Raw genomic sequence first — 15,386 nt, 5'->3', positions numbered from 1 at the left:
TGCCCTGTATCTCTCATACAATAGAAATATTACCCTGTATCTCTCATACAATAAAGATATTACCCTGTATCTCTCATACCATAGAAATATTACCCTGTATCTCTCATACAATAGAAATACCGTCCTGTATCTCTCACACGATAGAAATATTGCCCTGTATCTCTCATACAATAGAAATATTGCACTGTATCTCTCATAGATTAGAAATACTGCCCTGTACATCTCTCATACGATAGAAATACCGCCCTCTATCTCTCATACAATAGAAATACTGCCCTGTATCTCTCATACAATAGAGATAATACCCTGTATCTCATACAATAGGAATATTACCCTGTATCTCTCTTACAATAGGAATATTACCCTGTATCTCTCATACAATAGAAATATTACCCTGTATCTCTCATACAATAGAAATATTTCCCTATATCTCTCATACAATAAAGATATTACCCTGTATCTCTCATACAGTAGAAACATTGCCCTGTATCTCTCATACAATAGAAATATTAGCCTGTATCTCTCATACAATAAAGATATTACCCTGTTTCTCTCATACAATAGAGATATTACCCTGTATCTATCATACAATAGAAATACCGCCCTGTATCTCTCATACAATAGAGATATTACCCTGTATCTCTCATAAAATAGAGATATTACCCTGTATCTCTCATACAATAGAGATATAACCCTGTAACTCTCATACAAAAGAAATACCGCCCTGTATCTCTCATACAATAGAAATATTGCCCTGTATCTCTCATACAATAGAAATATTGCCCTGTGTCTCTCATACAATAGAGATAATACCCTGTATCTCTCATACAATAGAAATATAACCCTGTATCTCTCATACAATAGAAGTATCCCCCTGTATCTCTCATACAATAGAAATACCGCCCTGTATCTCTCATACAATAGAGATATTACCCTGTATCTCTCATACAATAGAAATATAACCCTGTATCTCTCATACAATAGAAGTATCCCCCTGTACCTCTCATACAATAGAAATATTATCCTGTATCTTTAATACAATGGAAATACCACCCTGTATCTCTCATACGATAGAAATACCGCTCTGTATCTCTCATACAATAGAAATATCGTACTGAATCTCTAATACAATTGGGATATCCCCTTTATCTCTCATTAAAAAGAAATACCGCCTTGTATGTCTTGTACAATATAGAATTATTGCCCTGTATCTCTCCTAACATAGAATTACCGCATTGTATCTCTCATACAATGGGAATATCGCCCTGTATCTCTCATACAATAGAAATATTGCCCAGTATTTCTCATTCAAAATAAATAGCTCCCTATATCGCTCATACAATAGAAATATCGCCCTGAATCTCTATTACAATGGGATATACTCTTTATCTCTCATTCAATAAAAATACCTCCCTGTATATCTCTCTCGTATAATAAAAATACTGCCCTGTATCTCTCATACAATAGAAATATTGCCTTGTATCTTTCATACAACAGAAATACCGCCCTGTACCTCTCATACAATAGAAATTCCGCCCTGTATATATCTCTCATGTAATAAAAATACTGCCCTGTATCTCCCATACAATAGAAAAAATGCCCTGTATCTCTCCTACAATAGAAGTACCTCCTGTATCTCTCATACAATAGAGATATAATCCTCTATCTCTCATACAATAGAAATATTGCCCTGTATATATCTCTTGTATAATAAAACTACTGCCCTGTATCTCCAATACAATAGAAATATTGCCCTGTATCTCTCATACAATACAGATATTACCCTGTATCTCTCATACAATAGAAATATTGACCTGTATATATCTCTTGTATAATAAAAAAAACTGCCCTGTATCTCTCATACAATAGAAATAGCGCCCTGTATCTCTCATACAATAGAAATATTGCCCTGTATTTCTCATACAATAGAGATATTACCCTGTATCTCTCATACAATAGAAATATTACCCTGTATCTCTCATATAATAGAACTATTGCCCTGTATCTCTCATACGATAGAGATATTACCCTGTATCTCTCATACAATAGAGATATTACGCTGTATCTCTCACACAATAGAAGAATCCCCCTGTATCTCTCATACAATCGAAATACCGCCCTGTATATCTCATACGAGAGAAATATTGCCCTGTATCTCTCATACAATAGAGATTTTACCTTGTATCTCTCATACAATAGAAATATTGCCCTGTATCTCTCATACGATAGATATATTGCCCTATATCTCTCATACAATAGAGATATTACCCTGTATCTCTCATACAATAGAAATACCGCCCTGTATCTCTCATTCGATAGAAATATTGCCCTGTATCTCTCATACAATAGAAATACCGCCCTGTATCTCTCATACAATAGAAATACTGTCCTGTATCTCTCATACAATGGAAATACCGCCCTGTATCTCTCATACGATAGAAATATTGCCTTGTATCTCTCAAACAATAGAAATACTGTCCTGTATCTCCCATACAATAGAAATACTGTCCTGTATCTCCCATACAATAGAAATACTGTCCTGTATCTCTCATACAATGGAAATACCGCGCTGTATCTCTTATACGATAGAAATATTGCCTTGTTTCTCTCATACAATAGAGATATTATTCTGTATCTCTCATACAATAGAAATATCCTCTTGTATCTTTCATACAATAGAAATACCGCCCTGTATCTCTCATACAAAAGAAACATCGCCCTGTAACTCTCATACAATAGAAGTATCCCCCTGTATCTCTCATACAATAGATATAGTGCCCTGTATCTCTCATACAATAGAGATAATGTCCTCTATCTCTCATACAATAGAAATATTGCCTTGTATCTCTCATACAATAGAAATATTGTCTTGTTTCTCTCATACAATAGAGATATTATTCTGTATCTCTCATACAATAGAAATATTGCCCTGTATCTCTCATACAATAGAAATATTGTCTTTTATCTCTCATACAATATAAAAGCCGCCCTGTATCTCCCATGCAATAGAAATATTGTCCTGTATCTCTCATACATTAGGGATACCTGAAATAATCATCCCCATATGCAATATTTAACATGCATGATTTTAGGCATATTTGATCAATATAACTTAAATTTTAATTTAGATTTATTTAAATTAATGCATATGTCATAAAATTCTCACACGTTTGGTCGTTTAAAGACATATTTACTTGAGAACCGATCTACTCTAACAGCTTTAATTTATCTTGATCATTCTTTAGCTACATGTATACATGCAGTAGTTTACATGCAGAATGACATGGTCGCGTTCTCATGAAAAGCTTGGGTATTTTCTGAACCAAGTGCAGTGTTTTGTAGCCCTGGGTGCACAACCAAGGTGACCAAATTCCATATTTCAGAACCTTTTGCACATCAAAAGGACTTGCATTCAAAACATATGCACAAAGAATCCATTGGCTACCTCTCAACTCCATACATGAGATGAGAAGCAATGACAAGACAGTATAGGATGAACAGTATTTCAGCGAGACAAGGTAGTTTTCCTATAGATCTAATTCCTCTTTTAACTGAATTTTCGTCCCACATTTGAAAGAGGCAGTTACATCATAGTAAAAAAAGCTACATGTATTCATAGTTATGCCACTGCATGAGAATTTTACCAGAAATGAGTCTTTTTTCGCAAATGCATATTCACGGGAGTTTGGTAGCCATCAATTTTATATTTTCATTAAAATCCTTATTTCCATTATGGACTTGACCTTTCCCCCTCCCCCACCCCAGCAAAACAAAACAAGATTTAAACCTTTATTGAAAGCATCCACTGAAAATATCAATAAAATATTAATTCCTCTCAAAAGCGTGCAAGTTCTTTATATTACCACGCATGTACATTCCTTATGATCCACAAGAGTACTGTGGGACAAAAGAATACCGGAAAAGAAAGATTCCACCCTCTATTACAGGGTTAAATATTTTTTCCCGGTATTTTAATTTTTTTTTTTTTTTTTTTTTTTTTGCACAATAAAAACTTCCGAGTCCTGTGCTACGAACGATAACTCCTACAAATTGATCATCGTGTAATGTACAGAAAAACATGTATAGTAAGTATCAGCGATATAATTTGTCCCATATGAGCCCTTCCACTTCATTTTTTGAAGATAAATGCACATCTTGACTTTCGTTGAAAAAAATTCTTAGTTGTAGATCTGTAGTTCGTTCACTGACAGGTCTGCAAAAATCGGGACGGACGACCAGACCAGCGAGCTACTGTTCCGCAGCTAAAATATCCGTAAGTGTGGAATTTTTTTTTTAATCTAAGAGAAATATTAAAACGCGTCAAGCGCATGTGCCCATGGCCACAAACCTTGCTATCCGGATGTGCCACAATCACAAAACTAGAGGCACAACGCGCGACCTCAAAAATTAAACCTCTGTTGACACAAGGTTAAATCTTTGAGAGTCAACTTATTAACCTCCCTTACAAAGATATGGGCTGAATATTCTTTTAACATTTCCTTTCTGCCAAAGACTCTACCATGGCTAAATGACCTTGTCTCAAATCAGCTTATAATGTGAGCATCTTTTTCACCCTTTGGCTTCCATATTTTTTGTTAAAAGAAATGGCCCTGGAAGAAATTATAGATGTTTCTCACAGGCAACAGTGACTTTGGTCGAGTATAAATGACCGTGGGTCAAGGCCATGCCAAACTATTTATATCTTATAAGTAATATTTGTGTGAAGAAGTAGCTTCATATGATTCTCCATCAGAAAGTAGCTGACAAGACATTTCTGTGAATGACCTTGAAATTCCCCAAACTACCTTTAGTCAAGGTAAAGACACATCTTTCCCTTTGTTAAGTACATGTATGTGCTTCTAATGGTTCTGTATTACAGTTATGATCACACGATAGCAATGACAGACAGACTGATGGGTAAAGTAATTCCTATATAATATCACCCCCAAAAAAATTTATACGTGGGGGTACCCCCCTTGCCACAATCACCTCTCATCCTACATCCTGGAAATAAAGGAACAAATTGTAGACGAACTGTATTTATTTATGTGTAGTACTTGTCTATTCACAAATGATAAATATATAAAACAGAATCTGTATAGAAGAAAAGCTCTTAAGACAAGTCAATATTATTATGACTGTTAAATTTCATACGCTGGATTTTCGGTGAAAAAAAATCAGGGCTATATGAATAAATATCGACTGTAGTTGTATACATTTCAGTGGAGCCCGGAGATATGTTGATGACAAGAGCTTTAGAAGCAATATACCATGGAACAACTCGCAAAATGTACAGACTCGCTCCAAACTCATCCACAACACCACACGCTAACGAGAAAACTCGGACCTAATAAGAAAACTCAAGACCTGGGTCTGACCTGTATGTCTAGTGCTGGAATGTTGATACTTGAATTCCCCAGAAAAATCAAAACTTTGTCAATTAAAAAAAAAACATCATTAAAGCTATTATTGGACATTAAACAAAAAAATGTATGTTACGGATAATAAGCCTATAATATCCTGCCCCAGGTATGATAGCCCCTTTTTTAAAACACTTGTTATTTGGTGGAGAAATAAACATTGTCTATAATCTGAACAGTCTGGGACTAGACAAGAAAACATCAAGAAAACTGATGAGTGGAAAAAAAATCTCGGACTACCCTACATACGAGGAAATGAACATATCGCCCTCATATAAAAAAGGCAATTTAAAAAAATAATAATCGCATGTTAACTATGTTAAGTAAAAACACTGATGCTTGACAAGTAACTTACACTATATTCCAATTAGCGCATTGAAAAAGAGAAAGAAATGACATTGATGCACATACAGCCACAAGTATAAATTCAGAGGACACAAGGCCTATAGAGCCAGATACAAATTTGAAGAATCAGTTTTCTAACATCTTCATTTTTTCATCACCCACACATTAAAAAAAAACAAAAAAAAAACATACTAAACAGTGCAGAAAAATATTATATTACCACCTCAATGTCAGGAAGGTGTCTTAGACATGTTCTGCCCACAGATAATGGAGAATTAAAACATGTAATTATCTCAGTCTGGATTTGTTTGTCCCTAAAGTAAACACTAAAACAAGGCATGAATTCCTTGTCACAATAAATAGCTCCCCATGACTGTAGGCCTTTCTTCACCTTCCCCGTAATATATTTTTAAATCCTCCTTTCTTTCTGTTCACTAGATGGCGCTGGTGTGCTACTGTTTACTGTTCTTCAGTGTGTTCGATAGCCAATCTAGCCCCTCGTACAATCCGTCCCCGCTGGTGGCGCATGTTGCCTGGATGTACCATGATCGGTTTCGCAGGCTGTGGAGTCCCAATTTATCTGTCACTTCAGCGGCGTTCATGGCATTTGGCAGATCCTGTTCATTGTTAATTGATTAAATGATCATTAGAAACAAGTACTAAGACTAGCTTTATGTGTTAAAGGCAAACTCAGACTTGCACAAATCTAAACTTTCTGAAAAGATCTTAAATTACAAAAAAAAAAATTTTTTTCTACCTTTATGACTCTGCAGTCTTCTTTAAAAGCTATATTTTTACCGAGAGCAAATTTGCAGAGTTATAAAATTCAGCAAATTTAGCCAAAAAAAAAGAAGAAGGCCATTCATCACAACTACAGTCAAACCCTTTATTTTGAACTTGATGAGACCGAGAAAAAAAGGATCTGAGATATCAAAGGTAAAATCCTTAAAGAATAAGGAGTTGGGACTTCCAAATCAGTTTGACATATCCATGGTGCTTAAGATATCTGTGTTCAAAATACTGAAGTTCAACAGAAGATTGACTGAAATATGTAGAAATCAAGGCCTCCTCCACTTCAGAAGTAAATGTACCTGTTTATTACAGAAGACGAGAAGAGCAGCGTCTCTAAGTTCATCTTCATTCAACATTCTGGTGAGTTCCTCACGAGCTTCTGTGATACGTTCCCTATCATTACTATCTACCACAAAGATTAAACCTGAAACACGAAATTAACTCTGTAATATCTGATAATAAGGCAGCTTATGTAAGTCAACCATCAGTCTTAAACCAATGCAATATTTTTTTAATGTTGTACTTCAACACGTCCATCAAATTCATAAGCTAGGCATTGTTCATACAATGACCTGAGGACAAATAACATAAGAGTCCTCTTGATTACTGGAAAATGACTCTGAGAAATATTATACAATAGCCAGGACTAAAATTGTCTGCAGCTTCACTATTGACTAAACTGCAAACAAGTTACATGATCAAAAAGAAACTTTTCTCCTCAAAAATGGAATTTTTGTGACCTGCAGGTCTAACATCTACTATTCTAACAGTGTGTACTAATGGAGCTTTCAATGAAATTCTTTGAGTATGATTCTACTAACCCTTGTCTTTGGATTGCTGAGGAGATTTCGGAGACCTATATTTATAATGATCTAATGACTGGCCTGGCCAATCTTACCTTGTGTGTTTTGGAAGTAGTGTCTCCACAGGGGTCGGATCTTATCCTGACCCCCCACATCCCACACCGTAAAACTTATGTTTTTATATTCTACCGTCTCAACATTGAAACCTGGAAACAAAGAAAACATCATTTTTAATGAACAATGAATGTTTTATAACAGTTTAAAGAAATCCTGAATTTATTGACAATTATAACTTAGACACTATTCACAAGCAAAATCTACAGGCCTTTCAAAATCTGCCAGTACCCGGTACTTTTACCCAGCTGAAATCATGATTGTACCGGCCAAAAAATTTGATGGAGAAAAATTTGATATTTTATTAAAATTGTTTCTACAAGGTACTCCCCATTTTTGTAATAGTACCACCCGTTTCTAATCTTTTTGAAAGCCCTGAATCTATGGTTCTTCCTGCTATTTTCCCCACCCCACCACCCTTAATTTTTTTTTTCTGGACTATTGAGGGAATGATGTAAAAAGAAAATATTTTTTTATATATTGGTCTTTACATGCATTCATTTACAGTGGAGCATACCGTATCATTGTCTAAAAATATAAATTATGAATATATAAAGTGTATATACAACAGTGCTCCAAGTCGCACTTGCTATAACGTCACTAAATGGCAACCTATTTTTTGGTTGACATTTCAGAATTTCTGGTCACCATCAGCAAATAGTTCAGACACTATGTCAAAAACATCTTGAGAATATGTAACACAAAACCAGGAACAAACAGTCATATATGTATTATGTCTTACAACTTGTCTTTATTAATTCATAGATTACTTATTTCTATGACATAACGTTATAAAGTCCATTTATGGAATATTGTTATACTATCAACCACCCCCTGTGATTGTACAAAGAAAACACAAATAATCTGATCTAAGAATTAAAACGTAATCAAATAAAATGCAAGGAGTATGGCCATAATGGTTGATGTGTGCATTATTCGGACACCTATTGAGACAGGACTTGCAATTTCAATTTGGAGCACTGTTTGATTTCAATATTTGATTTCATTCTTAATTTAGAAAGCTTTACGATTACACAGTCTTTTGAAAATTTTAAAACCATACATTCAAAAACATTCTACAATTTAGACACTGAAATCAGTGCAAAAAATATGTATCTTAATCAGTGCATGATTCTTAATCAGTGCATGATTTGCACATTATCATACAATGTATTATATTTACATTTCCAAATATTTTTCCTTAATAATGCAAATTAGAAGACTGTTCATTTTGTCATGAACTACCATGGATGAGCATGAATATCTCCATTGTTACGTCATAATACCGTACTTGACGTCAAAACTATAGTGCAAACTGTTTTGCTTTAAAAATGACAGTTGAATGGCGTAATTTTTGGTAATGAAAATAATGTAAATACAAGAAATGAATTTAAATTTTTGAAAATTCATGAGGTACATGAACTACAACGCTTCACGCTGGCATATTTATCATGAAGCGCAAACATGCTTCGTGAAATATGCCGGCGTGAAGCGTCGTAGCTCATGTCCTCAAGAATCTTTAAAAATAAAATTCATTTCTTAAATAAACTGAACTATGACACATTACATTAGCCATGTGTCATATCACTGTGAGACTGTCATCTTTAATTTAGATTTAATGGTCATAATTTGTTCTCAGCTGTGCTTACCTATAGTGGGAATAGTTGTGACGATTTCTCCTAATTTAAGTTTGTACAGAATCGTGGTTTTTCCGGCCGCATCTAGACCGACCATCAAGATTCTCATCTCCTTCTTCCCAATTAAACTTTTAAATATACTGCTAAAAACGCTCCCCATCCTGGGCTGCTGTTGGTCAACACTTGTTAATTATTAATATAACCTGAAAATATGCAATATACAATATATTATACAAGGCATACATATCCATTTAAGGTCAAGATCTAGTAAATGATTTTAGACTGTATTTTTGATGCTAGATCCATTATGACGTCATAATCAAATTAAACTTTTTTTTTCCCCGTACTTTACGGCTGTAATAGAATTATGTAGAAAATAAAGTATTTTCCTGGAATTCAATTTGAAATCATGTGAAAAGTAATCCCGAAACCTACATTCAATTTCATATTATTTTAAAGAAGAGGCCAAGAACATACAAATTACCGTTTTCTGAGAGACTGTAGGCAATCTGGATACATTTAATTTGTCTGATATGGAAAAAAACTCCCATATTCATGACTGATTTTCCTAATTTTTCAATAAAAATGACAGTTTAATATATGATTTTTCGTCTTGTTTGCCTACAAATTATGCCCCGAAACACCTTATTTGACCAAGCTATATTTATAAAGCTTCATTAAAGGAATTTATTTCTCAAATTTGAGAAATCTGTAGGCACCTTTCATTTACTAGATCTTGACCTTAAAGTGATAAACGTCATCCCATATGCCCCTCAGAATGGAAAGTTTCGTTTTATGCAGCTTTGGATACAGACTATGCCAGCTACGATATAAATTTCACGCCCGAGCATGTAGTTTACATTTCCATGTTATACGACTGATTAGCTACGGGGTGTCCAAACTGTGGCTTGAACATGTTAAACCTACAACCCTCAGATTTAAAATCCAACGTTCTACTGACTGAGCTCAAGAGCTAACCCACTAGCTTTTGCTAGAAGGAGTCTGGCTCCGGGGACATAAAACTGAGATGAGCTCCCTTTTGATCTCAATCTAACTTTTTCATAAGGATTAATTGTGGAAGAGTGAGACTTGGATCTATCAAAAGTGAGCTCATCTCAGTTTTATGGCCCCGGACCCAGGTCTCACAATATACAACGCATAGCCACAACTCTGTTACTGTTAATTGAATTTCAGTACTTTCTATACACTTGGTACAGGACCATTTTATATTCAGTTAGTGAACATCCACATCCATAATGTACTGTAAAAGGAATCTAACACTAAATGTTGAATAAAAAATACGCATGCTGTGTTGCATTTGCCAAAGAACTTGACTCTATGTCCATGATGTCCAGACATAACTAAGGGATTTTCAAATCGTAAAAACAAGCCCATATTTCTTGAAGCTTCAAATGCTTTTAACTTCAGTAATGATACCGAATATATACTGTGGGGAGTACCATAATCTTAGTTTATTACATTTCATCCTAGTACATAAATCTCGACCCTACAACTCTTCTTTTAAATGAGCTAACACAGTTTACCCCCTTCCTGTGCCGTTAAAAAAAAAACATTTCTCTATGCGTTAATGCTTAAAACAGAGGGAATACAAGTATTTACTTCGCTCTCAAAGACCCTCGCAAGAGGCAAATTTCCCCCATAGGTCATACTCCTTATTGTCATCTCAAGTCGAGTAACAACCGGAAGTATTGTCTTTTCACTGTTTTAAATTCCTTGGAGGCATTTCCAACCAAATTTGTTAACCAATTTTACCTTGTACTCACCTTTTTCACGTCCTCACCTTTTCTGGTGCGTTAACAACGAGTATTTTTCTTAAAAATTATGAAATACTCCGTAACCTATTCTCTGGGACGAGTCAAAATGGCGGACGTGGAAAAGTAATCGTTGCACATGCCACGTCAATGACCCGCATTTGGGATAAGGGTATTGAACAATATTCTCATCCCAAGGGAGACTTCATTGTACAGACAGAGTTTTACTTGTGTTCGATCTAAATTAGAGTCCAATAAACGTAAATTTTATTTCAATATTGGGAGAAAAAAATAAAGTGCCCAAATAGAAATAATTCTTTTACTGAGAATCCTCGAATACGATTATCAGGAGATTGAGGGATCAGTCCTTAAAATAAAATGGCGCCAAATTTGAATTCTGTAAACGTTGTCTGTATTAAAAGTCCTTGATGTTATTTATATAAAATTCGATGATATATCTTAAAATAAAGGCTTCGTGCAAGCCATAAATACGGTTCTAAACTATGCTATAAAGAGATATCCATAACCGCATAATTTTTATTTAATCGTTTGTTCATTTTTCAGGGGAATATAACTTTGTCTATTGTTTTTTTTTTTATTTTTATTTTTTTTTCAGCGGCAATATATACGATATAGCGTATATACCCAATAGTACATAATGTTGCTTTGAACAGACAGTTTCTTCAACAAGAAATAAAGCCATTCTCGGATGACTAATTAAGTATAATTATATCTATGTCATGTGGTCACGCACTGAAAATAGCAATTCAAACAATAGAAACCAAATCATTTTGCCATGCAGTGGCTTGCCCAATTTTACCTACTGAATCCAATGAAATGAAGGAGCCTGTCCATAAAAAGTCAAAACTCTGTATTGATTCTGATATGATACCCCGGAAATCCCCGTTGGCTCGCAGAATGAAAAGACACCAGATATTCAATCGGGTGACAACGAATTCGATCATAAAGACAACAAAACATGATAAAGATCATGAAAACTCTTGTGAAGATTATTCGGATTTTTCTGATATTCAGGTAAAATTTTAACAGCCCGGTGCAATAAAGTTGAACACCATGCAATGTCATCACTGAGCTGAGTTATACAGGCCATGCATCAGACCATCGATCGAATAATTATGCGTCATCAGTGTGGGATCCTTATCATGCCACCTTAACGAAGGATTTGGAACAGGTACAGCGTAGATCAGCCAGGTTTGTCTTCAACCAGAACTTGGACACCTCCCCTGGGTCGATCTCTAACATCATATATTACTGGACCAACTAGAGTGGAACTCACTCCAGCATAGGAGAACATTACATCGTCTTGTTCTATGCTACAAAAGGAACCACCTTGTGGACATCAATCCAGACAAATATTACACACCTAGGGACAGAAGAACTAGATCGAGGTAGCTTTAGATACAGACAGCCTCGTGCCACCAAGGAGGTTTATAAGAATTCCTTCTTCCCACGTTCAGTGAGAGACTGGAATCGTCTGCCAGAGACAGTAACAGCAACAGCTACTATCGAGGAGTTCAGGACGGGACCAGACAGCTGCCACCCTGGTAGACGTGATGAGCCATATTGTAAATATTTTTATCTGTTTTTAAAAGAGGAAGCCTCCTGTTTTTAACCGAGCTGGAGTTATCATCACTCTTAGTCAGAGGTCAACTCCTTACCGGAAGAAGAAGAGGCCCGTAGGAAGCAATTTCGTTGGGGGGGGGGGGCACAACCATACATTTTCAGTTGGTGGGGAGCACTATCAAATACCAAAAATTCCTTGACATGGAGAGAAAAAAAGAAGAGGTCACCAGACGTTAAAGTTAAGTTATTGCGGGGGCACAAGCATATGGTACGTAGCGGGTATACTTGTTTTCTACAGTATTCTATATATCGGCAAATTACTGGGGGCACGCCCCCCCCCCTTGCCCCCAGTTCCTACGCCCATGTTATATTCCTTATATTCAGAGATGAAATCACAAGTGATTCCTCAAATAAAGGTAATTTCCTTGCAATTTACTATATATGTACAGTTGTTGGCAAAGCATGATGAGCATGCAGGTCTGCTCTCATGTACAGAGAACAAACAATTTAGATTTATGCCTTGGACATATTACATATACCAGCAAAACCATTCCAAATGAGGTTATCCAGAACTCAGGGAATCACATCACAGGTAAAATTTGGAAGGTTTAACAAGGTTGGGGGTTTTATTCCATCAAAGCCGATGAGGTAGCTGACAAGTATACAAAGAAAGAAGTTTTAGTCTTGTGTCTCAGACTTCTGGATAATGGAGAACACCCTAACCCTGCCATCATTTAGGAGAAATTCCTTGACTTTGCAAATATGGCCTGAGTAGAACTAGTGGGGAAGCGATTGCTGATAAACTTATTGAAATCCTCCTCTTAATTGCAGTTCTGATTGAGAACATCGATGCGAAGCATATATATTCGACGGTACATCAGCAATGGCATCGGAAAAATGAGGGTGTCAGGCAGACCCGTAGCAACGGTTTCAAAAGTGTTTGGGGGCAACTTCCCAAAAAAATCTGACAAGCAAACAAAACAAACAAACAAAAAACAAACAAACAAACAAAACCAAAAAAAAAGCCCTAAACTGACCAAAAGTGGGGGGGGGGGGCAACTTCCCAAAATTATGTCTGACGAGCAAAAAAAAAAAAAGAAGGCATATTTTACTGTCCGAATCCTGAAATTTTCCAGTGCTCGACCGTAAAACATCAAAAAGTGGGGGGCCAACCAGCATCTAAAGGAAAATTTACTATAGCAAAATAGTATACTCAGAAAAAAGTGGGGGGGGGGGGCTGCGTTCTACGGACCTGTCAGGAACGAATTAAATCTCTAAACCGTTTTGTACATTCACTGTCGGAGTAATGTAGTATGTACTGACTCTGCTAAGCATCGCTTCAGCCTGCAAATTATACCACTAGTGAGGGATATGATAGATGTCCTGAATTCAGTGTTCATTTTCTTTGACAGTTCCCCTAAACGACAAGCTTTAAGGGTTTCTTGAGACTACATGTATTAAAGAAAATTAATGATGAGTCTGTAGATTTTTTCAGAAAGAAACTAGTTGGACTCTAAGACTAGATAGCAGACCCGCAGCAACGGTTTCAAAAGGGGGGGGGGACTTCCCCCAAAATATCTGACAGGCAAAAAAAAGAGCCTAAACTGACCAAAAAGTGGGGGGGGGGGGTTAACTTCCCAAAATAATCTGACAAGCAAAACATAAATGAATGAATGAAAAGGAAAATTTACTATGACAAAATACTTTACTCAGAAAAAGTGGGGGGGGGGGAGTGGCGCCCTCGCCCCCCAGCGTTCTACGGGCCTGGGTAGGTTGAGCGTTATATCTGCTTCCATGTCTTTTACAGTATATCTATAAGTATCTGCAGCAAATGCTCATTCGAAAACCTTGATGAAAGTACCAGTGAAGACAGTCTTAAAACTGGGACAGATAAACTAAAGTGACAGCACAGGGTCTTTTGGCTTCGATGACGTCCCAGGCACGTAGTATCGTTTTTGGAAGGGGGTGGGGCAGCCAGAAAAAAATTTCAACTGGGAAAAATTTGAGAAGGAAAAATAAATAAATAGATTAATAGAGAAAAAATTGTCCAAAGTCGAAAATCCTATTTTGTGGTGGTGGTGGTGATGATGATGATTGTGGTGGGGGTTAGAGGTTCCAACTTTTCCCACAACCAGTTTAGATTTTTTACAATACCACCCACATAGCCGTTATTCGATTATACTGTTACAAAAAGGGGGAGGCAAACGGTAGTCCCACCTGACGCCTCCTCCCCGATAATCACGTGTCTGTGTCATTCTGTGTTGATAACATTTTTGTTTTCAAGGTATGTCCTAGATACAACAAGGCCTTTGACTGCTAAACTTCAGAAAAGAGATACTGACATATGTTCACTGCAAGCAAGTTTATTAAGGAATAAACACGCGGGCAGGATTCGTAGAGAGGTGGATGACGAATTCGAGTCATATGCTTTGAAGATGCAAAACAAATTGCAGACGACCTTGATATATAGTGATTAAAATCCCGAGGGTTTGCTCCAAGCAGCAACACAGGGAAAATGTCTTCACAAATAATTATAATCTAAGAGATTTCTATCGATCTGTTGTGGCCATTAGCTACATGTAGTTTTTTTCCACAGTGTATATTAGAAACGAAGTTTCAAACAGAGGATCAGGTGGCACATTCAATATGCTCTTTGTTTCACGTCAATGTGACAAATCTTTCACATGAAGAGTTGTCCAAACTGTCCCTAGAATTACAATTTTGGGGGAACAACCTGCTTTGTCTTTTTTGTAAAGGATCGGAGAAAGAATTCAGAGAGTGTGTTAACATATGAGCAAAGAAACTTCAGACAAACTCTTCAATCTGCTTAATCTTTTCAACTACATGTAGATGGGGACGTTTACCAGAACGTGAAAATTCTTCCCATGCACTTGGATGTGTTTTACCTATAATATGACA

At 36.2% G+C, this 15,386-nt stretch overlaps 2 protein-coding genes across 2 annotated transcripts in view; one reads left to right on the top strand and one right to left on the bottom strand.

Annotated features, from left to right (window-relative positions):
* The window catches only part of LOC133202179 (uncharacterized), a 392,144-nt gene that overhangs the window by 68,074 nt on the left and 308,684 nt on the right, over nt 1–15,386 (top strand). The window lies entirely within an intron of this gene.
* On the bottom strand, nt 5,024–11,022 carry LOC133202195 (ADP-ribosylation factor 2). The gene is made up of 5 exons (XM_061337972.1): nt 10,896–11,022; nt 9,124–9,314; nt 7,456–7,566; nt 6,857–6,981; nt 5,024–6,382 (listed from the first exon to the last, which is right to left on the bottom strand). Exons 2-5 carry the CDS (start codon nt 9,269–9,271, stop codon nt 6,218–6,220), a joined length of 549 nt encoding a protein of 182 aa, XP_061193956.1. The 5' UTR covers nt 9,272–9,314; nt 10,896–11,022; the 3' UTR covers nt 5,024–6,217.

The sequence above is a fragment of the Saccostrea echinata genome, unplaced genomic scaffold (genome assembly GCF_033153115.1).
Source record: "Saccostrea echinata isolate AGI-Se365-2 ecotype Australia unplaced genomic scaffold, CSIRO_AGI_Sech_v1 ptg000046l, whole genome shotgun sequence".
Lineage (NCBI taxonomy): Eukaryota > Metazoa > Mollusca > Bivalvia > Ostreida > Ostreidae > Saccostrea > Saccostrea echinata.
This window is presented reverse-complemented; position numbering and strand designations above follow the sequence as displayed.